This window comes from Heterodontus francisci, chromosome 30, assembly GCF_036365525.1.
Source record: "Heterodontus francisci isolate sHetFra1 chromosome 30, sHetFra1.hap1, whole genome shotgun sequence".
In the NCBI taxonomy this organism is placed as follows: Eukaryota; Metazoa; Chordata; class Chondrichthyes; order Heterodontiformes; family Heterodontidae; genus Heterodontus; species Heterodontus francisci.
The window spans coordinates 35,435,548-35,461,118 of NC_090400.1; the positions used below are offsets into that span (position 1 = coordinate 35,435,548).

General features: G+C 45.6%; 1 protein-coding gene across 1 annotated transcript in view; it reads left to right on the forward strand.

The window, feature by feature from the left end:
* The first annotated feature begins 487 nt into the window (after positions 1 to 487).
* The window catches only part of LOC137346680 (protein ABHD15-like), a 33,195-nt gene continuing 8,111 nt past the window's right edge, over positions 488 to 25,571 (forward strand). The window contains exon 1 of the mRNA XM_068010363.1: positions 488 to 1,700. Within this exon, the coding sequence (XP_067866464.1) occupies positions 1,245 to 1,700 (456 nt within the window). The 5' untranslated portion in view covers positions 488 to 1,244. The remainder of the gene's footprint in view (positions 1,701 to 25,571) is intronic.

Consider the following 25,571-nt stretch of genomic DNA (forward strand, 5'->3'; position numbering starts at 1 on the left):
AACAAAAAAAAACAGAAAATGCTTGAAACACTCAGCAGGTCAGACAGTTCTGCTGAAAGATCACCGACCCGAAACGTTAACACTGTTTCTCTCTACAGATGCAACTGCAAAGTTATTCTCTCGCACACATCATTTGTATATTTGGATATATTTTTAAAACAGCTCCTTTTCCAATGCAGTTCTGTCCTACAAATAGGATTCATTTCCAATGTTTCCTTGTTTCTGTAAAGCCTCTTTACACGCTAATGAATACGGGATAAAAGCGAATGAAGCTTCCACCGCCGAACACAGACTCGTTACATCTTATACCCCTTCTACCTTACAGACTCGGAGGAAAAGCTTGACTGGAACCAAATGCCCACAGATATCACTTAACTTTAATCAGCCACATACAGGTCAAAGTAAAGAAATCACTCCAGATGGGGATCACAGGTTAGGCTTTAACCCGGGGGCAGCACCTGTCCATATATGTCTTATCACAAGCTCTCAGCCGGGCGGATGATGAATGTCTGCAGACAGGGCTTGGTTCAAACAAAACGCCGGAGTTCAGCAAAAGACAGAACCCAAATAGAATCCTCCCTATAATTTGTTCAGTTCAGGGAGGGTGATGTGAGGAGCCAGAGGTTTAATAGGTTTTGGCAGTGGCGTTGCCATCTGCTTTATAAAGCGGCGATCGACAGTGAAACGTTACATAACCCGGAGAATCTTGACTTTCTGCACCTTGAAGGATTATTTCTTTTTTTTAAAAACGGTATTCTATTGGAAGTAGGTGAAGACAGCGGGTAAAGTGGGCAGACACAGCTCTTGGGAGCTGTGAGTGTAAAGGTTTGGTACAACAAGGCGAGAAATTGATTTTTTTTTAATTTGAAGGGACGAGATGTTCAGCGTCGAATAGGAACACGGTGCAATCGCATCAACTTCCTTCCTGGCTGCTTAATGGGTGCAGGCAAAAAGGGCTTTTTGCTTCTCGGTGCCTTTGAGGTCTTGGAGCAGAGCAGATGCATTTGTAAACTGTGGACTGGTGTCGCTCAGTTCAGTCATTCCGATTAATCCAAGGGTCCAATCTGCCAGTTGACATTTGCAGATTCTTTAGTAACTGTCCGCTTACCTGATTCCATTAAGGTTGGACCCTCTGTATTCGAAAGGAAGGAAAATCCGGCGAAAGGAGTAACTGAGAGCGTGTCTACTTTTTTGATTTGCTTTCCTGTCTTTGTAACTGCTTGGCAGTCGATTGGCATTTTGCAATGCCACTGTGGGCTCCCACTGTGTGCATAGTGTCCCTGGCCGTGCTCTACCTGTTAGCGAGGCTCTATTTCGGGCAGGGTTTCAGAGATCGATTCTACTGGAGAACTGGCTGCGCCCCGGGCGAGCGGGACAGCGATGTCCCGAAGCTGATCTGCAAACCTTCAGCGCTCGCAAAATACCTGCTCAAAACCTGCCTAACTTTCACCTCGGGATCCCAATCCCAGTGGATCTGGAGGAAACTCCCTCACCTGCAGACCATCTGGAATGTGATCTGGCCGCCGGCCGCGGTCCAATTCGTCCGGGATTACCTGCAGTTGGCCGACGAGGGGCTGGTGGCTCTGGACTGGGCTGTGGCCACCACTTCAAGCAGGAGAAGAGCGTCCAGTAACTCCCCAGCACCAATCGTCCTCGTTATCCCCAACTCCTTCGGGAAAATCACCAGGAATGTGGTAAAGGTGAGTGCCGAGCTCTCATTGTATCCGCACCCCACACATTCATCCTCCAAGTGCAGTTACAATTGTCAGCCGTGTTATAACCGTTCATTGCAGGGCTATGGGGCAAGGGCTCGGCGAACTGAGAGCTAGGACAGGCACGATGGGCCGAACAGCCCCCTGAATGCTCCTATGATTCGAAGAGGCCACGGGGTGGGGCATTGCAGAGTCCGGTGCCGCTGAAATTTGGATCTGCTGTTAAATCTTCAGTTGGTCTACCTTGAAACATGCCCAAATTTCACCTTCACCCACCTGACCCAGGTCTTTACACTGAACTTCAGGAAAAGTGTGTGTGTGTGTGTGGTTGTTGGGGGGGATGGGGTACTTTAGATATTCACCAAGGTGAGAAATCTGTCCACCCCCCCCCCCCCCCACACCTCCCCCAACTCCCATTCAATCCGCTAAACCCGATTTTATGCCGTTCTTTTCATTTGCATTCCGGGAGCGCTCCGTCTAAATGTCTGTCCCTGGGATTTAGAAATCGATTGAACTGCACCGATGTAGAGAACCAGCTTATCAAGTCGCGGTGCCAGAATCCAAATGACAAGTAAACGCCACATTAAAGTAGCTAAAAGCACGTTTATAAAGACGCTTGGATGGTTCACGGGAGAGCGGTATCTGCGTGACAGCTCCCTATTTTGACAAATCCCACCGACGGATTATGCTGTCGGATTAAGAAACTGGGATGATCTTGTTCTGCTCTCAGTACCATTCTAGCTGTGGTTATATCAGTGTTGTGATTGGTGTCTGTGAGCAATCCTCTGGTGTTTATATTGCTAAATCCAATTCTCTTATGTCAGACTTTTAGACCATTTGTTTAAGCGTTTCCTGCGCGGATGAAGGTGCAGAACTAGTAGTATAAACACTGACAACTAGATCCCGCATGCAGGGTTCTGAGAATCCAAATTAAATGGCAGTAGTATAAGAACAGCTGCTACCTAACTGTGCTAAACCAGCCATCGTGTTCACTCAATGTGGAGCATCAATTAACGAATGCTGGACTCCAATTCGGAGGAAATCAGCCTTTAAATTGTGCAATGCTTTGGTCAGAAGGCAGCTTGAGAATTGTGAACATTTTTACCCTCCAGGTCACAAGGGAGATATTCAATTCTTGGAAGTAGTACAGAGAAGAGCTACAATAGTGATTCCTGTCAGACTGGGATTTTTCACTTCAGCAGCCCTGTTGCTTGCTGGTAATGCATGTCAGGAAATGTGACACCCCCTGCCTGTGATTTTCTGACCATTAAAAGTGATGGCCAGTTGGCAAAGTGAGTCAAGATTCCCAATGTCTCCTCCCAGAAGGACTTTCCCCTGCTTTTACTGTGGCACACAGTGGGCGGCACAGTGGCGCAGTGGTTAGCACCGCAGCCTCACAGCTCCAGTGACCCGGGTTCAATTCTGGGTACTGCCTGTGTGGAGTTTGCAAGTTCTCCCTGTGTCTGCGTGGGTTTTCTCCACAAGCCAAAAGCCTTGCAGGTTGGTAGGTAAATTGGCCATTATAAATTGCCACTAGTAGAGGTAGGTGGTAGGGAAATATAGGGACAGGTGGGGATGTGGTAGGATTATGGGATAAGTGTAGGATTAGTATAAATGGGTGGTTGATGGTCGGCACAGACTGGTGGGCCGAAGGGCCTGTTTCAGTGCTGTATCTCTAAACTGTCAGCGTGAAGAAAGACTGGAGAAACATGAGCCTTTCAGCTTTTAAAAGAGGGCATCTGAGAGGTGATCTTACTGAAGCACATGAAATTCTAAACACCAAAGGAAAGGCAAATCTGGAACCTTATTCAAGGTAAACCATAACCATGAAATTGGTTCAAATTATCAACAGGCAAATTTATGCCAGTGTCAGGAAGTTCTTCCCACGGGAGGTGATCAACACATGGAATGGCCTTCCAGGTGTGTTGATGGAGCCAAAATGCAGGAAACGTTGAAGAAACAGCTGGATGCCATGTTGGAGAAACCGTAGCATCTTCTTGGATGGTTGAACTACTCTAATCCTCATCTACGTCTGTGTTTTGATTGTGGGAGATTTTTCTGCGTGTGTCTAATTCTTAGAATTGATGGTGAGAAACCAAAGCTAAACCCAAAACATCTGACTGTACCCTTTACCTCTACAGCACCACCTGTTCCCCCTGCACCTCCTCCCCCAACCAAACAGACCACCCCAGCCAGTGGACCTGTGCTAATCGAGTTATGTAATCAGTAGCTGAAGTTCGAACTGGTCTGCACATGTCATCATGGTTGAGTTACAAAGCATCACGTCCACTTTACTTAGACAGATAACTCACAAGTGTTCAGCTGGTAATTTATCAAATATTAAAGAATACCATCACACTGCACAAAAGGTGAGCAGACTCCAGAAGCATATTCCCAGGTGTGCTTCTGTTAGCAGGTGGCACAGAGTATAACATCGAACAAAAGGCTCACTATCACATCTGTCACTCCAGCTGGAGATGGGTTGCAAAAGCAAAAGAAAAAGTTAAAAAGGGAAAAGTATATTAAATTCAAATTACAAAGCTAAATTTAAAAAGTTAGAATCCTCTAGGTTCCTTTTAAGATGCTGCCCAGCATAATTATTTTCTCCATTGCTCGTCACAAGTTTCTTCTTCAAATTGAATCTATTTGAATCAGATTAATAGTATCACTCACTTGCAGTGATGATTTCACTGCCTCCTTCTCGGTCACAGCTTCCTGACAGTATAATTGACAGGAATATATAACTGAAGAGTGGATATAAGAGTTGTCAGTAAACTAATAGTGAATCACTGGTATGGACCCCAGCAAGAAAAACAGAACTTTCACACGGACTCATGTTTGGAAAGAAATTTGTAGACATGTACATTTCTTTACTTTGTACTTGTACATGGAAATCCTTTTTTTTAATAAAATGGGGTGACAGTTCAGTGCCCTTTGGCGAAGGAGGAGAAAAAGCAGCCAGCATCCCACTCCCAATCGTTATCCAATGAACAGTGCTGGAAATGTGCATGTTAGACATCTGATGAAAACAGAGTGAGGCTCAGCTATTAATTCTTACCAGCCCGCTGGGCACAGACATGAAGGGTGATCTTCCTGGTGAGATACAAGAGGGTTCCCAGCACCCATAGAACTGTAACTGCACAAGTATCAGTGCCTGTGTGAACAGAGGAGACAGATTTTGGGGGCAATGGGATAACAGCAGCCTTAGTTCCACCCAGCAACACAACATTTACAACAGGATGCAATTAAAAAAAAAAAATTCTCTTGATATGGGCGTTGGTGACAAGGGCAGCATTCATTGCCCAGCCTTAGTTTCTCTTAAGAAGGTGGCGGTGAGCCTTCTTCTTGAACCGCTGCCATTCATGCAGTGAAAGTGGTCCCACAGTACTGTTAGCTAGGGAGTTCCTGGATTTTAATCCAGGGAAGATGAGAAAAGGCGAAATAGGTCCAAATCAGGATGGTGTGCGACTTGGAGGGACATGTGGCGATGACGGTGTTCCCATGCACTTGCTGTTATTGTCCTTCTAGCTAATGGAGGATGCAGGTTTGGGAAGTGCTGTGGAAGAAACCTTAACAATTTGCTGCGGTGCTTCCTGTAGATGGTAAAGGCCACCTCCACACTGTGCTGGTGATGGAGGGAATGGATGTTTACGGCAATTAAACTAAGAATTGTTACCAATGAGAGTCAGTGCTTGGCTTGGATTATAGTGGTCTTGACTTGATTGCAATATAAATTCCATTCACATGAATATCTTGGACTAAGTTTTAAGTGTTTTACCCTCTACTGATGCCACAGATTAAGCTGTGGCCCTGATCAAACAAGGAGGATGTTCATAATTGTAAAATTATTTGATCTCTACTGCGGGTAGAAACAACAGCCAACATATTTCTACTACCCCATTTGGTTATGTAAATAGCTTGACCCAGGATTTCAGTTAATCAGACTTTCGGGTGTAACCTGAATGGAGACTACTGGGAAATTCTTCAGGAGCTGCTTTGCCAGTGACATAGGGTATATCAGACACCTGCCCAAAATCGGTAGCTGTACTTTAACCAGTTGTAAATGAGAGGAGTACATCAGTGTATTTCTAGTGCTTAAGCGGTACTGGTTGCCGTGGACATATCTGTATCCCCAGCATCCAATATTGCATGGGTGACCTGGGGGGGGTGGGGGGGGAATTTAAATTTTAAAATTGATGAAAGGAATTGAACTGATTGCTGGGTAATTGATTAAACTTGCCAGTCGTGTGATGTGGAAAAGTAAAAAAAAAATTCAGCCCCCCCCAGGGCCTGCCAACCGTGCTACACTTCGACCAGCCTTAGGAAGCAGGCCTCATTCTCAGGCCACTCCTAGGTGGGCACTTCAACAGAGACTGGGGAGCTGCCAAACTTATTTAAATGACCCTGACCCTGGAAATTCAACCAGAGGCAAGAAGGCACCTTGTGGCAGGCGGGCCAGTGTTATTGCGGAGCAGCAGATCTAGTTTCAGGCGGCAGAAGCTGTGTACTTATACCATTGATCTTTGTACTTTATCCCAGGGACTGTCTGGTCATGGAGCCAGAACCCAGGTCGGTTAAGAGATCAGTTGCACAAGCACGCTAATGCAAGATCCTGCAATTAACCTCTGTCGTCATAAATTAATTGTTTCAGTAAGCAAGATCTTTTAAACTGAAAAAATTCTTTTGCTGTTACTGAGATAGCAGAGAGTAAATCATTATTGGAACTCTATGGGCCAAGTATGCAACTTTACAGAAGTTGTAAGTCACTGGTGATTTGAATCACATCCATACAAACTGCTAGATTCAGCTCCCTGTATAATACAGAATATCCAACAGGCAATAATCAAATACTGTCCAACTCATTCATTGTGGGATGAGGTGCCTTTGGCATCCAAATAATCAGTTTGACTTCAGTTTCATCTGCTGTGCAAACAAAATCTGATTTCAATGATGAATTCTAATTTTCAGATCAAACAAAGTTTTTTTTAACCACTATACATTTGGACAGCTCCAAACATTAGGGAAAACAGTCCTCAGAATTAAGTTGAGTTCAAATCCCTCGATTCACATTCGATTCACATCAGAGACATGAATTTAAATGAGATTGCACTGTTCTGAATTGATTGGGATTTTTGGCTTTTATAATATTTGATAATTTGAAAGAGACCATGAAGCTGTTAGATTGTTGTTGAAAGCTCAACTAGTTCACTACTGGCCTTTAGGGAAGGAACCGTTCCATCTTTACTTGATCTGGTCTTTATGTAACTCCAGTCCCCATGCCAATGTGGTCGACTTTTAACAGCCTAGCAAGCCACTCAATTGTATCAAACCACTACAGACATGGGGCTGAATTTTTTTGGAGCCTTGGAGATGGGAACGGAGGTGGGAGGTGGCAACATAAAATTGAGAAGAGAGATGTCAGACGGGAGGTCTGACGTCGTGACGTCCCATCCCAATTTTATTGATGGCAGCAAACATGGAGGGTGGAGAGCTGACATCAACATGGTGGGCAGGCAATTAAGGTACTAAGAGGCCTATTGACAGAGATTTTACTTTCAGGTTTAAATTTTATTAACGGCACTCAGAAATCACAAGGCTTCAGAGCCTTGCCTGGTAGAGGGAGGTGACTTGGATGTGGGAGCTCATTGCTGACTGCAAAGGGAGGCCATCAGGAAAGGCAGCATCAATTGCAAGGCAGGGTGGAAAAGGGAGGGCATTGGAAATCATCTGAAGAGTGGGGCCAAAGGTTCCAGCACTGCAGGAGAGCCATACCAGGGGGGCAACTGGCAAGTGCCACCTCATCATGACAAGTGGTGGGAAGGAAGTGGGGGGGGGGTGGGTACCATTGGCAGTGAAGGCCCCCTCTCATGGGCCTCATTCATTCAAGCTTTGGGGCCTCCACTGAAAAGTAGGTGCAGCAGAGTGGGAGGGAGGTCCAAGCACCAGCAGCAGAACCACAGCAACCTGTGAGTCCACAGAAGGGTCAGCACGGCTGCCAGATGATGGAGAAGGATGCAGGGGGAAAAGCCAGCAGCCTCCTCTGCATAGAAGTAGCTACCCTCCAGACAGGGTTTACCGGTTGAGGCTCAACTACCTACAGATGTTTGAGGGGAAGTGCCACTTCTCCAGGGAGGTGATCACTGACCTATGAGCTTTGATGTAGGACAAGCTGAGCCACAGGGGAATTGGTGGAAATCCAATGCCAGTGGTGCTGAAGGACACCACGGCACTGAACCTCTATGCCTCTGGATCATTCGAGGGATCCACTGAGGACATGTGTGGGATCTCACCGTTAGTGGCCTATCTGTGCATCAAGGAGGTCACCAATGCCTTTTTCAAGAGGGCCGGTGATTATGTGCGCTTCCATGCGGATCCCAGCTCTGAAGCTGAGAGGTCCATCGGATTCGGGGCCATTGTTGGATTCCCCCAGGTGCAGGGTGTCATCGACGGCATGCATGTGGCCATCAAGGCTCCTGCACACCAGCCAGCAGCCTTCATCAACAGGAAGGGCTTCCACTCCTTCAATGTACAACTGGTCTGAGATCACCATAAATAGATCCTGCAGGTCTATGCACACTTCCTGGAAAGTTGCCACGATGCCTACATTTTAAGGCAGTCTCCTGTGTCAGAACTTTTTCTAGCCTCCCTCCCTCCTTTAGGAATGAATCCATGGAGAGAAGGGCTACCCACTGAAGACATGTCTACTGATGCCTATGAGGCGCCCATGCACAGATGCAGAGGAAAGGTACAACACCTGCCATGACAACCATCGAGCAGGCCATTGGCCTACTCAAGATGAAATTCAGGTGCCTGGATCCCTTCAGCATGCCCCGGTGAGGGCCTTACATATCGTGGTGGTCAGCTGGTGCACTGCACAACCTGTCACTACAAAGGGGGGAGGCATTGAACAGGGGGGAGGTTATCAAGGAGCGTGATGCCTCCTCGAACAATGAGGATGCAGAGGAGGAAGCTGGACAAGCATCTCCAGGATGAAGGACCCCAGGGACAACAGGAAAACACCATGAGATACACGCAAGGGAGGCTCGCAATGCTCTTATACATTTCCATCTCCTTTGATCCTTACTACCAGTTGTAGTTTGACCTATAAAGACTTACCTTTATGCAGCCCTGATGTCACCTTCCTTCCTTCAGCAAGCTATTGCCCAGTGCCCAGGTGCAATGCTCAGCTGGCAAGGTTGCAAACTTGACCCCTCTCAGCATGATCCCTTGCCTTGAGACCCTTGGCTGAGGCAGGGTTGAAATGAAGCACCAAAGGCTATAAAGAAGAGGAAGGAGATCTTGTGAGATATAAGCTTATCTTTATTATCCCTGACAACAAATGCTACCCATTCTATTTACATTAGACATTCATCTGCAAATCCCACATGCCTCTAGGTGTTCTTCTTTATTCTTTTGGGCCAATCCTATGTGGTGCTCCACCTGTGCTGTCAGCAGAAGTGGAGGCAGGCTGCTGATCTTGCTGCTCCTTGGCTAAGATGACCTTGGCAGTCGACCTCTGGTTGCCTTAGGCCAGAAGGTTCCTGGCATGCAGAGGGCCTCCTGCACAGAAGCAGTACCATCCTCTGTCATCAGAGATGAAGGAGGATCTGGCGTCACTGACTGAGGGGCTGAGGACTTGTTGCCTGCACCAGGAGCACCCTGAGATGAGCCCCCAGCTGCACGGGGCAGTGACTCCTCCTCCCTTGCAAGGTACACTTGTGCCTCCCAACTGACCTGAGAGGGTAGAGGACCTGGTGGTGACTCCAGGGCCCTTGCCCCTCTCGCGCCCTGCCATTGCTATCTTGAGCTTATGATCAGGATGAGGGTATGCAGGGCTACACGAATCTCTTGCAGACACTGAGTGCTCTTCTGAATGTCCTCACTTGGACATCCACAATCACTCAATGGAGGACACCACTTGTGCACCATTCAGAGACAGAGACTCCTTCCTCATCCATGCTTGGGTTGGCAGAGCCTCTAGCATCTCTACCAGATGTTGCCTTACCTTTCTCTGCAGCTACAGCATTTCCCATGATGCTGGCGACACCAGAGGCATGTCATGAGCCTGGAGCTCAGCAGGGGTTCGGCCTCCCACAGTCCTCCGACTGTCAGAGGCCTGGACTGTCACATCTATCAGCTGCTTGGGTGTGCATGTGCTGTCTTCACCAGGTTGTGTGCCCAAACAGCGAGCGCATATCCACAGAGTATCTGTGCTGGTGGAGGTTCAGGGATATGAGGAGATGATGCACCCTCTGAGGCTCTGTCCAACCCCTTCAGAGGCAGCAGCTCTCCCACAGTCTCTGCGGCTCTTTGTTGATGTTCTGTGTGACCTGCATGAGAGAACAGAGACATTGAAAGGTCAAGGGCCTCCCTCCCCTCCTGACATAGGAAAAACTCTTACATTGGATATCCCTGTAGGCACCAGATGCCTCATGAACAGCATGGCTGCATTGCTGCAGATGCACCCTTGTGCTCCATGATGACTTTACTCATTGTCTGGGGAAGCGCCCTGTCTCTCCATCCACAACGCAATGTCCATCCTTTGGCCATGACAACTCCATGGCCTCCTTCTCCATCGGGCTCAGGACATGGATATGTGGCTACGGCCAGTCTTCGCCCACTCTCTGTGATTGTGTGCTATCTTCTCCTGCAGACACAAAGATGAATGTTGTTGGTCTTCCAGTGAGGACAAGCCCAAAACACAGGTTGGTGGTAGTCCAGCAATTACTGATGGGGGCATGCAGATGCCTCCTGCAGGCAACCCCTTTCCAGGGACTTCGTGGGGGTTTTCAATGACAACGGGCTGCCTTCCAACACCATTTAGCCATGCCTCAGGCAGCTTGTCTTTATGCCCTAACCCTTTGCCCACCACTGAGTGGACACTCCCTCTCCATCTAATGCACCCACCTGCTGTGACACATGCAAGGCCTAAGAGGTCGAGGGTGTATGAGGTACTCATTTTCACAGCCTGAATGAGGTCATTGAGCTGCTTGCAACGCTGGATCCAGATCCTTGGGGTGACCCCACGGTAGCTGACTTCCTCCACTATCTGCAGCAAGGCTTGCATCGTCAGGCACATGGTTCTCCTCCTCCTGTCCCTGGGGAAGAGGACCTCCTGCCTTTCCCTGGCAACCTGTAAGAGAACCTGGAGGGAGGCATCACTAAAGTGTGGAGGCACCCAGGGTCTTCGTTCTGCCATCATTGTGCTGTCTCTCTCCCTGAAGAAATACTTACAGTTGGCAAGGTAGACAAAGAAAACCTGTTCCCAATAGCTGATGGGGCTTAGGAGACACAGATTTAAGGTTTAGGACAGAAATCTGCAGGGGGGATATGAGGAAGAACTTTTTTACACAGCAAGTGGTAATGACCTGGAACTCGCTGCCTACAAGGGTGATGGAAACGGAGGCAATGAATGATTTCAAAAGGAAATTTGTTGGGCATTTGAGAGAAATAAATGTGCAGGGCTATGGGGATAGAACAGGGGAATGGGACTGACTGGATTGCTCTACAGAGAGCTGGCATAGACTCTATGGGCTGAATGGCCTCCTTCTGTGCTATTATGACTCTGTGACTATAAATTGAGGGTGGATTTTCATTGTCCTGTTTTTACAACCTTGATTGATGCTGAATGAAGATAATCAGAATGATTCTGAAACTGTCAGGTAGAGGTTAAGGTAACTCACATTGTATTGTCAGTGCTTTAGAAATCAATGCATTTCAAGTTGTAGCATAAATGATGTTAAAATCAAAGGATTAAAGAAATTTAATCCACCTCAAATCTGAAAAATATCTACCTTCACTGTTACAAGTACGGTCTGAATTAAATTAATTTAGGTTAAACAAACAAATCCTTGTTTCAGATTCATGGTAGAGTTAATGCTTTTCAATACATCATGCATGATACTTGTGATATAAATACAGACCACATGTGCCTTCAGATTCATTTATTTGTGAGATTTAGGCAATGGGAATTTTCTATTTTCCCCGTGTAAAATCTTTGGGCAGAATTTCCAAATGCTGAATTCGGCTATTATAATACCATTAAAGAAAAATTTATGCCCACCAGTGGTCAGGAAAGGCATTTACATGAGGGTTTCCTGGAGCAGTGGTTGGTGTAAATCCCATGTAAAATGATGTTAGCTGCTGCAGTGCAGAGAGAGTGAGGTGCAGCTTTTAAAAAGACAGTTCAGACTGAACACCTCAGCATTAGACTGGGGAAAGCCAGGTAAGGAAGCAGGAGTGTTTGACTCACCCACTTGAGTCCCACATAACTTCACTGCATGTCTCATGAATCTTTTTCCCTAACTTTTCAAGAATGTCCACAGCAGAAGTCTTTGCAGTAAGCAGCCAAATAAGGCAGCTGGGCATGGCCTCCAGACCCAGAAGAAGTGCCCTTTCTTTTAATTCAGACTGCCAAGATTTTCTTGAGGAAATTGAAATATGGAGGCACAGATGCCATGCCCTAGCAGGATTGCACTTTTGCCCCCCAAAGGGAGATGGCAGTGGCATTTTGTCAACTTTCTCAACCGCAGGAGTGCTGACCAATGCCACAAGAAGTTCAATGACCACAACTTTCCCACTTTGGACTTCAGCACATACTTGTACAATTAACCTTCAGGACAGCAGTGCATAACAGGCCTCTGGCCTTCACCCTCAGAACACCATGTCATTGGAATGTGAGAAGCATTAAAATCCGACAAGACAAGCTTCAGACATGCAGCAAGGAAGCAGCTTCCTGCCAGGAGCAAGCTGTCCTGAGATGAATGTCACCTCAGTCTCATGACTGTTTTGTAGAGCATGATTCGCCAACCACCTTTCATGATCCTGGCCCACAGGTTGAACTTAGGAGAAGCACTGGAATAGATGAAAGAAAGGAATGTGTTGGCACTCAGGGAAACATGGTGTTAAAGTAGAATTTGGCTTCTTCTGTTTACTTTAGACTTTATTGTATTAAAATGGACATGGAACTGACATGGTACTTTGTTAGTCATGGAGGCTATGATCATACAGGAAAGGGCACACTTGTTTGGTGCAGAATTATTCACACAGATGATGATTACTAGCACGCTGATTGAGGGTCAAAGAGTGCAGATGTATTGTCATGTTGTAGGATGGATAGTGGATTGAGGAAATATCCCTAATGGGGGAGAAGAAGGGGAGATGGTGATGTCAGATGCTCTACTCTGCAGAAGAGAAAACTTGAATTATGAGACGTGGTCTGATGCCTTATGTAGCAGTCACTGATTGAATGTCGATCATCGTGATGCTCTCTTCCATATCTTCTTGATCCAATGGAGTCTCAGCCTCCTTGCCAGCCATGTCAGAGTCCAGCCCTTTTTGAATGGCAAAGTCATGAAGTTGTGAAGTTGTAAATAATCATGATATACTGCAGAGTCCCTCTCAACCTGTCCAGGCAGTGAAAACATAAGATCTCTGTAGCCTTCTTGATGACTAATCTTGTGGAGACATGTGCCTTGCACTAGCTCACAAAGAAAACCACTGCAGGTGTCTGCAAACAGAATGACGAAAAAATGCAAAAACTATTGCTTCTCAGTTGCAGAAATCCCTAGTCAAACTCCCCAGATACTTCAGGTTCGGAAATTCCTAACTTCTGCTTATATCAGCTGATCCTGGCAACTGCTGTGCCATGTAAATATCAGTCTGTGTTTACCCAGAGTATATTATGAGTGTAAAACCAAGAAACCTGGAGCTGCAGAACAACAGGCCCCTCACGTTAACATGTGCGAATGACAACAGTCGGGACTTTCTGAGTGATGGCAAGAAGATTAGATAGTGCAAGGGAACTCAGAAGAAGTGATTTATTGGAGGAAATCTGACCTATTTTTCTGCCCAAAATAAAATGGCCATCTCGGTTTTTGTGCTACTGTTATTATCTGCTGGATGACTTCATTCCATCCCAGTAGGGAGAGTAAAATTGGCCCCCACCTCCTCCCCCACCCCTCACACCAGACATCCAATTACTCCTCTGTCCTCAAGGCAATGTAGGTTGATAATCCAGATAGGGAAAAACAGAAATCAAGGTTAACCTTGAAAGTCCCTCCTCTGCAAAAAAGACATGATCAAAACATTTTGTGCTTATGTTGTATTACAATGCAAAATGCCTTGTGTGTAATATTTCAAGGTTGAATCCTGTACCCTGGGGGTGGAGCTCTCAGTACTTTTCCAGTGCTAATGTACACCAGCTAATGTAGAAATGTCTGCAATTTTATGCACAATATTAGAAGGATTAGTGAGGTCACAAGGAAGCATAAAAAGGCAACGCAACTGATTCAATCTAATTACATTTTTGTAATGTTATACCTTTTTATTACATGCTCTGCAAAACAATAAGCTTTTTTTAATATGACCTGAAGAAGTGCACTCTTTTGTTCTGCTTAGTTTCTAAGAAACTGAGTTGGTGAAAGATAATAAATTTCTATAGGGATTGTATAAGATTGATACAACTTTTTAATCATTTCCCCCATGAGTTAATCAATGTCTCACTCCTGCCATGTAGATGGTTATTGTACATCACGCTCTCTATTCGACAAGAAACAGCTGTGTGCAAGACAGCTTTTTTACTGATCAGCTGAGTTCTTCATTTCTTACCATAGAACTTCCTCTTAACCCCTAACTATTGGAATTCATCAAAGCCAACCCACCAAATGAAGAATGCTATTCATTCTTACCATATTAAAAAAGAGACAACTACAATTAATTCTAATGTTAGGTATTCATTTCAGTCAATTCTGAATCCAGAAGTGGAGGTGCACAGATTAACAGTGTAAAAACCAATGGTATAAGTTGGTAGTGGTAAAATGAGTATAATTTGCCTTAAACTGGTGTGGGCAGGTCCTAGAATGAATAGTACATTGTTTGGGACCCCCCACAGTCCTTGTTGCATGAAGGTTATAAAGTGACAGTGTACCTAATCTATTATCCCATCCAATCATGCACTATGAGCTGCTTAAAGAAATACGAGTACATAATATTCTACTTTCAGGACTATATAAAACTCCCACATCAGTGACACAGCAGCAGCAAAACCACATCAACCCGAGAAACAAATAGTGTGCTCACAGCAGGCATACCTAGCAGCTGCACCATGGCTACTTAGCAATAACTACATTTTTCAACCACAGAAAGCTACTTATGCCCACACACATCTAATCACATGAGCAACCCCAAGAATACACTTTAAAAACACGTTTAGTTAATGTCCCAACACAGAAATAGCAGTTTATTTTCTTTACTGTAAGGTGAAACAACGTGTGACAGGATCTGTGAAAATATAGTGTTGGTCTAATATGCGTCATCCATTATTGAAGTAACCCCATTAAATGTTAATTGTTGACAGATTGATGGTTATCAGAGGATGTGCAGTTCATCAGCACTGACAGCCAGACAAATACTTGAGGAACTAGACCACATGAAACACTTATTGTGAGTGTCATGCATTTCAGGTGACAGAAAGGACTAGACTGAGCCTTATGGCTTTTTTTGGTGCAATTCTATTTCATTAGAGATTTGCATTGGTTATCTTTGACATAGTTGATTAGATTACACATTTTTATGTTGCATTGGTTACACAGCTGATTGTACAAGTGAAATAGATGAATTTAATGGAACTGTGCTGGCCTTTTGGTTTGTTTTGCATGTTGGCTCATTTGTAGTCTAGTTACCTCAGAGAGCAGGCATAATTGGTGTACTGCAGCCATGTTTGAAATTTGGAACTGTTACATGATTAGCATAATTTGTATTGCAAGCAGAAAATTCACAAAACGGCTTAATTTAATAATTAGTTTGAACTAGATCGCAAAACCAAAACCACTGCAAAATAATTCATTTGATACTGCATAGTTTATTTTCTTAAGGTTTATTCGTTTCTGTAACTGTAGCACATATTCCATAACCTTTATTAGCCCTCAACTCTAGAATGCTTTAGCCATTTGTATCTAAACTGCTGATTGTATCTCTTTTGAATTTAAATATTCCTGGAAAAGCTGTGTTAGAGTGCAGGGTATTAGTGTCTGCGCTCCAAACAATATATAATCCATTTCCCAGTAGAAATTTCATGCCTAGGAAACTCGAATTGATTACCATTATTCTTACATTGTTACTCGAGGCTAAGATTTGTCTTATTGTCTGAGATTTTAATAGCCCCAGCCAACAGGCCATTACTGCTCTACCTTTTTCACAATGCAATTGAGAATATCCAACAATATTGTAGGCTCACATTATCCACCTGTGACTAATGCCTACATTACTTTGTAACAACTTATTTATTAGTTTATTTTAGGAAGGGCAAAATTGTCATTTTAATTGGTATTACGGATTGATAAAGGTCTATGAAATTAAAGGAACAAGGGCTTGGCTTTATTTCTTTGATTTTATGTTGAAGTGCAGCTATTCAATGTTATCATTACTGCAGTGGGAGGGAAAGAAAGATGTCCAAGGCTCAGAGCCCTCAAGCATTCAGACTCTTCTGTTAACACATTATCCGCATGGAAAGGAGAAAGTTAGGATTGAAGGAACACACAAATATAGGCACCAAGAGAGAAGCATGTTGGCAAGAAACATAGAAGTGTCCAAAAATTTTATTTATCAGTGATACGGTATGAATGGCAAGAACTGGGTCAAGGTGGAGGAATGTCTGTGAGAATCTTTAGCGGAGTATTTTCAAAATGGGAGCCTTGGTAAGTGTGGAGGAGAGCTACAAGTCAGTTCATTATTGAGTTGCTGTTTTAACCGAAGGGGTTCCATGACTGCACAGTGGAGCTTTTCTTGGTGAAGCTGTTTTTTTTATTAGATGTACACACAGATGTCCTGTCAATGGGTTCTCTTTGGTGACCACTTCCCACAATGGGCCTTCAGCTGTCTGTACATCCTGTTGTCTTTCCTCTAATACCTCTTCCTCCTCCAGACTATCAATCCTGTGTAAAGTCTGAAACTGTGCAGTATACAGGAAATGAGAAGAAGGCATGAGGACCTAGGCTGGTCTGGACTGGAGTGCTTCCCCAGATCTGTCATGACTTGAGGCCTATCGCGACCGGTGGGCACCGCAGGGGCTGGAGTGCATCATCGATGCCGAGAATGGCATTTTAATTTGAGTTTTGTTTCATTTATCTGTTTTTAATAAAGTTATTTTTATAAAGTGCATATAAAGGGGGCCTGGGGCATAAAGGCCCCCTCAACCAAAATACATAAAAGGGGCCTGAGGTATAAAGGCTTCCTTAAAAAAAAAGCTGGACATTCATTGAGTGAAAACCCTTTCTATTCACACAAGTTGATGGTGTTCTCAACTGGGGCATTAATGGTAATGTGGGCTTAGTCAATATTCAATGCTCTTGGAGAAATGTTGCCAACCAGTAAAATTCATCACCCTCTCATGCTGCCGTACAAGATTCTCTGGGAAAATGATTAAATAGGAGCTCGGACAAACACGATTTATTCATCAGTGGAGAGTTGCTGGCTGATGCTGCAGATGTTCCCTGCTGCCCTCTGTCCACAGCTGCTTTTACACTGCAGCCTTGGCCTTGGGAGAGTAACCTGTTATCTTTCTACCTTTACCAATTGATAGTGTAGTTAGTCTTCCTGTAAGCCAGCTGCTCGATGGGGATGGTTATTTTGCATGTATATTATCTGGCTGTGATGACTTGACCAGTGCATTTACATGAAATGTTGACATCTTAACATTGCATCATGATGTTACTATGTAGTGTCATTATATCATGGCCAGTACATAAGCTGCTGCAACCAGAACAGTGTATTTATTGGCCTCAGTCGCTGGACTTAAGAAGTGTGGTAAGTTGTTCTTTATGCTGTTACTACCTGTGAGAGCTGATGGCTGAAGAGCAACACAAAATCTTAGAGGATGCATATCCGGGCACCAATACAGAATGCACCCACCCACCCAGATTCTTCACTGAGGATCCCACCAAACTGCACATGGCCAAGGAGCAGTCCCTTTACTTGAATAGGAATGGCAGATGCCTGCACCTTTAGGGACACAATGATGGCGCTCACCCACCAAAGGTGCTACAAATTGTGGTGGGAGTGGCAGACCAACGGGTGGGGGAGGGTGTCGTGTCCCCTTTATGGCCCCCAGAAAAAACTTTGATCTGCCTCAAGAACCCATCTTTTAAAGGATGCAATAATTAAAATAATTAATGAAAAATAATTTGTTGGTACTCAGGCCACAATCTCAGCCTGGAACCCCAGTTGAGGCCCATTCGGCTACTCAGCAGGCTCGGATATCAGGGCTGACAAAGTGCACCACCACCAATGATATGCCAGGACCCTCTGAGAGCCGAGACCATGGGAACTCTGGATATTAGGAGTTCCCAGCCTCTTCCCCTCCTGCACCAGTAAGAAAATAATTTAAAAAAAGATATAAATAATACAAAAAAAACACTGAAAAGTTAAGCTCTGATACACAGCGAGAGATTGTATAATTGTGAAAGGCCACTATATGACACCGTTCGGAGTGTGCTCAGTAACAATAGGAGTGAACCTTAACTGTAGAATCTTGACTAACTTTGTGCCGGGGAAGGATTCTAAGCTTTTTTCTAAAATTGTACAAAACTTACAAAAGTGAATAGCAAGCATGAAATTCAAATGCTGTCACAGCAACCCAGCAATTTAAATAACCATGAAAAATCTTGTGAACTCAGGGCATTTGCTAAATTGTACTGCATTCTGTCCATATGGTACATAAGAGGCTGAATTTTATGAGACCCCTGCGTTGGGGGTCGTGGAAAGGGGGCCTGGGAAATTCTTCCGGGAGAGACCCCCGCGCCAAGAAGGCCCCGCCGCATTTTACTGGCGGTGGCAAGGCCTTGGTGCGGCCCACCCCCTGCCGCCAAGCAGCGGGGCCTTCATTTGTGTTGATAAATCTAGGCAAATAAATGTAAATAAACATACCTAGACTGGGCGGCCGTTCCCATGCCGATATTCTGGCCGATGGCCGGAAGCGCCGTGTCTTCTGATCCCCATTTGGGGATTTAAGGCAAGACACTGGTGGGGAGGGGGTAGGAGTTTAATTTTCAGGTCGTTGGGGGGGGCGTGGGGGTGGGGGAATGGAGGAATCTTACTCGATTGGCTTGGGGGGATGGTGGGAAGGGGTTGAAGGGCAAAGGTAACGAGGCTCAGGGGTGGGGTGGGGGGGGCGGGGAAGGTTCGGGTTGGGAATTAAGTTCATTTTGGATGGGATTGGCCCAAAAACAAACATTGGGGGGGGGGGAGAGGAGATATGTGCTTTTATTCCGTTTTCTACACAAATTTCAAATTAACGTCCCTTTAAAATTTCAATTGTTACTGCAGGACTTGAAGCCCTTTAAAAATGGCGCCGCGCCTGCGCAATGGCGCCAGACACCGTTGCCGAGGACGGAGCGGCTGCCCCCCTCTACATTTAAATGAGCCCTCGTGTGAAATATCGCGGGTGCTCAGCAACGGCGCGCGCATCTGTGCCTGAAGACAGCAGAGCCTGCCGCCACGATTTGCAGCGTACTCATAAATTTCAGCCCAATATATCAAGGCTTTTTGACAATTTCCAGTTTCCTGGTCCCAACCGCCTCCTCTTCACTATGGACGTCCAATCGCTCTACACCTCCATCCCCCACCAGGATGGTTTGAGGGCTCTCCGCTTCGTCCTGGAACAGAGGCCCAACCAGTCCCCATCCACCAACACCCTCCTCCGCCTGGCTGAACTGGTTCTCACATTGAACAACTTCTCCTTCAACTCCATGCATTTCCTTCAAGTAAAAGGTGTCGCTATGGGTACCCGCATGGGTCCTAGTTATGCCTGTCTTTTTGTGGGATATGTCGAGCATTCTTTGTTACAGTCCTACTCAGGCCCCCTCCCCCAACTCTTTTTCCGGTACACTGATGACTGTATCGGTGCCGTTTCCTGCTCCCGCCCCGAACTAGAAAACTTTATCAACTTTGCTTCCAATTTCCACCCTTCTCTCACCTTTACATGGTCCATCTCTGACACTTCCCTTCCCTTCCTCGACTTCTCTGTCTCCATCTCTGGGGATAGGTTGTCTACCAATATCCATTATAAGCCCACTGACTCCCACAGCTACCTCGACTACACTTCTTCACACCCTACCTCCTGTAAGGACTCCATTCCATTCTCCCAGTTTCTCCGTCTCCGACGCATCTGCTCTGATGATGCTACCTTCCATGACAGTGCTTCTGATATGACCTCCTTTTTCCTCAACCGAGGATTTCCCCCCACTGTGGTTGACAGAGCCCTCAACCGTGTCCGACCCATTCCCCGCACCTCTACCCTCACCCCTTCCCCTCCCTCCCAGAACCGTGACAGGGTTCCCCTTGTCCTCACTTTTCATCCCACCAGCCTCCATATCCAAAGGATCATCCTCCGCCATTTTCGCCACCTCCAGCGTGATGCCACTACCAGTCGCATCTTCCCCTCCCTTGCCCTGTCAGCATTCCGAAGGGATCGTTCCCTCCGCGACACCCCGGTCCACTCCTCCATTACCCCCACCATCTCGTCCCCGTCCCAGGGCACCTTCCCTTGCAATCGCAGGAGGTGTAATACCTGCCCATTTACCTCCTCTCTCCTCACTATCCCAGGCCCCAAACACTCCTTTCAGGTGAAGCAGCGATTTACTTGTACTTCTTTCAATGTAGTATACTGTATTCGCTGCTCACAGTGTGGTCTCCTCTACATTGGGGAGACCAAGCGCAGACTGGGTGACCGCTTTGCGGAACATCTCCGCTCAGTCCGCAAGCAGGACCCTGAGCTTCCGGTTGCTTGCCATTTCAACACTGCCCCCTGCTGTCATGCTCACATCTCTGTCCTGGGATTGCTGCAGTGTTCCAGTGAACATCAATGCAAGCTCGAGGAACAGCATCTCATCTACCGATTAGGCACACTACAGCCTGCCGGACTGAACATCGAGTTCAATAATTTCAGAGCATGACAGCCCCCCACTTTACTTTCATTTTTAGTCATTTTTAGTTATTTTTTCTTCCTTTTTTTTGCATTCCTTTTTACATTTTTTACAATCTTTTTTTGCATTTATTTCATTTCATCTTAGTTTGTTCAGTTTGCTTACCCACTGTTTTTTTCAGGTTGTTCTTCTTCAGGTTTGCACTTGCTGATGTTCAATATTCAGTATATTCACACCTAATCTGTACTAATGCTTTGTCTTTCAACACACCATTAACATATTGTTTGCCTTTGCTCCGTGACCTTTTGGTCAGCTATGTGGCCTGGTCCAATCTGCACCTTCTCCTTTGTTATCTCTTGCCCAACCCCCACCTCACTTGTTTATAATCTGTGACTTTTCTAATATTTGTCAGTTCCGAAGAAGGGTCACTGACCCGAAACGTTAACTGTGCTTCTCTTTCCACAGATGCTGCCAGACCTGCTGAGTGAATCCGGCATTTCTTGTTTTTGTTTCAGATTTCCAGCATCCGCAGTATTTTGCTTTTATATCAAGGCTTTTGTCTGAAACTAAATATCTCATTTGATGAGAATGTTCTACATCTTAATCATCACAGAAGTACGCATTATAATGTCACAGAAACATGTAATTCTTTGAGAATTTATACTTAGCAAAACTGCATGGAATGCCATAATTGTGGGAGAGGATGTGGCATTCAATTCACACATGTTCACTTATGAGTGAAATTAGCGATTCTGCATCGCTTCCTGTGTACCCTGTGATTCTCAACATCATCAGTAAAAGAATCTGGAAGTTGTAAAGTTTCCTCAGAGGCTCCTGGAACGTGTCTAGTCTGTGTTGGTAGTGACTCATTTCCCCTCTGATTTTTACACACTCTCTTTCATTTGAGATGGTGTAATGTGGCATTTCCTAAGACATTTAATTTAAAAAGCTGACTATCAGGTGGGGAGTGCTGCAGAGCAGTGTATTCACAATAGCCCTTCTTAACTGATTGGCAGTGGCAAAATGTTTTGCCAACATTTTCTTAAAAGTTGATAGCATGGGTTTAAAGTGAAAATAGTTGATATATTCCTAAAGTTGAGATATGAGAGCAAAGCTTGAATATTTTTCCTTTTTTCATTCTTTCATGGGACATGGGTGTCGCAGGCAAGGCCAGCATTTGTTGCCCATCCCAAACTGACTTTGAGAAGGTTGTGGTGAACTGCCTTCTTGAACCACTACATCCATCTGGTGCAGTATACCCACACTGCTGTCAGGAGGGGAGTTCCAGGATTTTGAACCAGCAACAGTGAAGGAATGGCGATATCTGAAAGAACGGTGATATCGTTTCAAGTCAGCTTGGTGTGTGGCTTGGAGGGGAACTTGTAGGTGGTGATGCTCCCATGCATCTGCTGCCTTTGTCCTTCTAGGGGGTTAGAGGTCGCAGGTTTGGAAGGTACTGTCGAAGGAGCCTTGGTGGGTTGCTGCAGTGCATCTTGTATATGGTACACACTGCTGCCACTGTGCATCGGTGCTTGAGGGAGTGAATGTTTATGTTGGTGAATGGGGTGGCGATCAAGCAGACTGCTTTGTCCTAGATGGTGTCGAGCTTCTTGAGTGTTGTTGGAGCTGCACCCATCCAGGTAAATGGAGAGAATTCTATCACACTCCTAACTTGTGCCTTGTAGATGGTGAACAGGCTTTGGGGAGTCAGGAGGTGAGTTACTCACCTCAGAATTCCCAGTCTCTGACCTGTCTTAGAGTCATAGTGATCCAGCACTCAAACAGGCCCTTTGGTCCACCGAGTCTGTGCCGAACAACAACCACCCATTTATACTAATCCTACATTAATCCCATATTCCCTACCACATCCCCACCATTCTGCTACCACCTACCTACACTAGGGGCAATTTACAATGGCCAATTTACAATGGCCAATTTACCTATCAACCTGCAAGTCTTTGGCTGTGGGAAGAAACCGGAGCACCCGGCAGAAACCCACACGGTCACAGGGAGAACTTGCAAACTCCACACAGGCAGTACCCAGAACTGAACCCGGGTCGCTGGAGCTGTGAGGCTGCAGTGCGAACCACTGTGCCGTCTTGTAGCCACAGTATTTATATGGCTGGTCCAGTTCATTTTCTGGCCAATGGTAACCCCCAGGATGTTGGTAGTGGGGGATTCAGCGATGGTAACACCATTGAATGTCAAGGGGTGATGGTTAGATTCTCTCTTGTTGGAGATGGTCATTGCCTGGCACTTGGGTGGCACGAATGTTAATTGTCACTTATCAGCCCAAGTCTGAATGTTGTCTAGGCCTTGCTGCATGTGGACAGCTTCAGTATCTGAGGGGTCGCGAATGGTGCTGAACATTGTGCAATCATCGGCAAACATCCACACTTCTGACCTTATGATTGAAGGATGAAGCAGCTGAGGATAGTTAGGCCTAGGACATTACCCTGAGGAACTCCTGCAGCGATATCCTATATCTGAGATGATTGGCCTCCAACAACCACAACCATCTTCCTTTATGCTTGGCATGACTCCAATCAGTGCAGAGTTTTCCCCCTGATTCCCATTGACTTCAATTTTGCCAGGTCTCCTTGATGCCACACTCAGTCAAATGTTGCTTTGATGTCAAGGCAGTCATTCGCACCTCCCCTGTTGAGCTCAGCTCTTTTGTCCATGTTTGGACGAAGGCTGTAATGAGGTCAGGAGCCGAGTGGCCCTGGTGGAGCAAAGCATCAGTGAGCAGGTTATTGCTGTGTAAGTGCTGCTAGTTAGCACTGTCGACGACATCTTCCATCACTTTGCTGCTGATTGAGAGTAGACTGATGTAATTGGTCAGATTGGATTTGTCCTGCTTTTTGTGTACAGGACATACCTGGGCAATTTTCCACATTGCCGGGTAGATGCCAGTGTTGTAGCTGTATTGGAACAGTTTGGCTAGGGGTGTGGCTAGTTCTGGAGCACAGGTCTTCTGTACTATTTCTGGGATGTTGTCAGGGCCCATAGCCTTTGCAGTATCCAGTGCCTTCAGCCATTTCTTGATATCACGTGGAGTGAATCGAATTGGCTGAAGATTGGCATCTGATGCTGGGGACATCAGGAGGAGGCAGAGATGGATCATCCACTTGGCACTTCTGGCTGAAGATTGTTGCAAATGTTTCATACTGGTCTTTTGCACTGATGTGCTGGGCTCCCCCATCATTGAGAATGGGGATATATGTAGAGCCTCCTCTTCCTGTTAGTTGTTTAATTGTCCACTACCATTCATGTCTAGATGTGGCAGGACTGCAGAGCTTTGATCTGATCCATTGGTTGTGAGATTACTTAGCTTTGTCTATTGCATGCTGCTTCCGCTATTTGGCACGCAAGTAGTCCTGGTTATAGCTTCACCAGAGTAACACCTCATTTTTAGGCATTCTTCATTGAACCAGAGTTGATCCCTTGGCTTAATGGTAATGGTAGAGTGAGGGATATGTCAGGCCATGGCGTTACAACATGAGAATACAATTCTGCTGTTGCTGATGGCCCACAGCACCTCATGGATTCCCAGTTTTGAGCTGCTAGATCTGTTGTGAATCTATCCAATTTGGCACAGTGGTAGTGTCACACAACACGATGGAGAGTCTTTGTCTTCACAAGGACTGTGCGGTGGTCACTCCTATGTATACTGTCATTTTCAGTAGATTAGTGAGGAGAAGGTCTAGTAGATTTTTCCCTCCTTTTGGTACCCTAACCACCTGCCGCAGGCTTAGTCTGGCAGATATGTCCTTCAGGACATGGCCAGCTCCCTCAGTAGTGGTGCTACCGAACACTCTTGGTGATGGACATTTAAGTCCCCCACCCAGAATACATTCTGTGCCCTTGCCACCCTCAGTGCTTGCTCCGAGTGGTGTTCAACGTGGAGGAGTACTGATTTATCAGCTAAGGGAGGGCATTAGGTGATAATCAGCAGAAGGTTTCCTTATCCATATTTGACCTGATGCCATGAGACTTCATGGGATCCAGAATCAATGTTGAGGACTCCCAAAGCAACTCCCTCCCACCTGTACACCACTTTGTCACCACCTCTGTTGGGTCTGCTGCCGGTGGGACAGCACATACCCAGAAATAGTGATGGCGGTGTCCAGGACGTTGGCTGTAAGGTATGATTCTGTGAATATGACTATGTCAGGCTGTTGCTTGACTAGTCTGTAGGACAGCTTTTCCAATTTTGGCACAAGCCCCCAGATGTTAGTAAGGAGGACTTTGCAGGGTTGGGTGTACCGTTGTCATTTCCGGTGCCCAGCTCGATGGCAGGTGGTCCATCCGGTTTTATTCCTTTTTGACTTTTCTGTAATGGTTTGGTACAACTGAGTGGCTTGCTAGACCATTACTGTGACTAGCTTTCAATTCCGGATTTTTCTTAATTAATTGAATTTAAATTCCACCAGTGGTGGGATTTGAACCCATGTCCCCAGCCCAGGGCATTAGCCTGGCCCTCTAGATTATTAGTCCAGTGACATTACAACTATGCCACCATCTCCCTTTTATTGGTTTTCAAGCTATGAAAGATATATTTGAAATTATTTATTAAATCTTTAGAAGTGTCATGTCCCACATCCTGGATGAAGTTATACATGCCACAGGGAATTGTTGGGCTTGTAGTGTAAAAATATTAAAGGTTGGTTTCCCCAAGTCAGTTCAGGCCCTGATATAAAGTAATCCTGATGACAATCGAGAGGTGGAACATTCTCAGGAGGATAACCAGTAAAATAAATGAACCTAAGAAAGGGGTAGGTGTGTTCAGCTGCTTACTGATGGGAGCTGCAGCTGCTTTATGTGAAAACATTAGTTGGACACCATGCATTTAGGACAGCTGATTCACTTCACCTCAATATACCACTCTGAAAAAGTAGAATTATTACATTATTTGTGTCCTGTGGCAGTGTAGAAT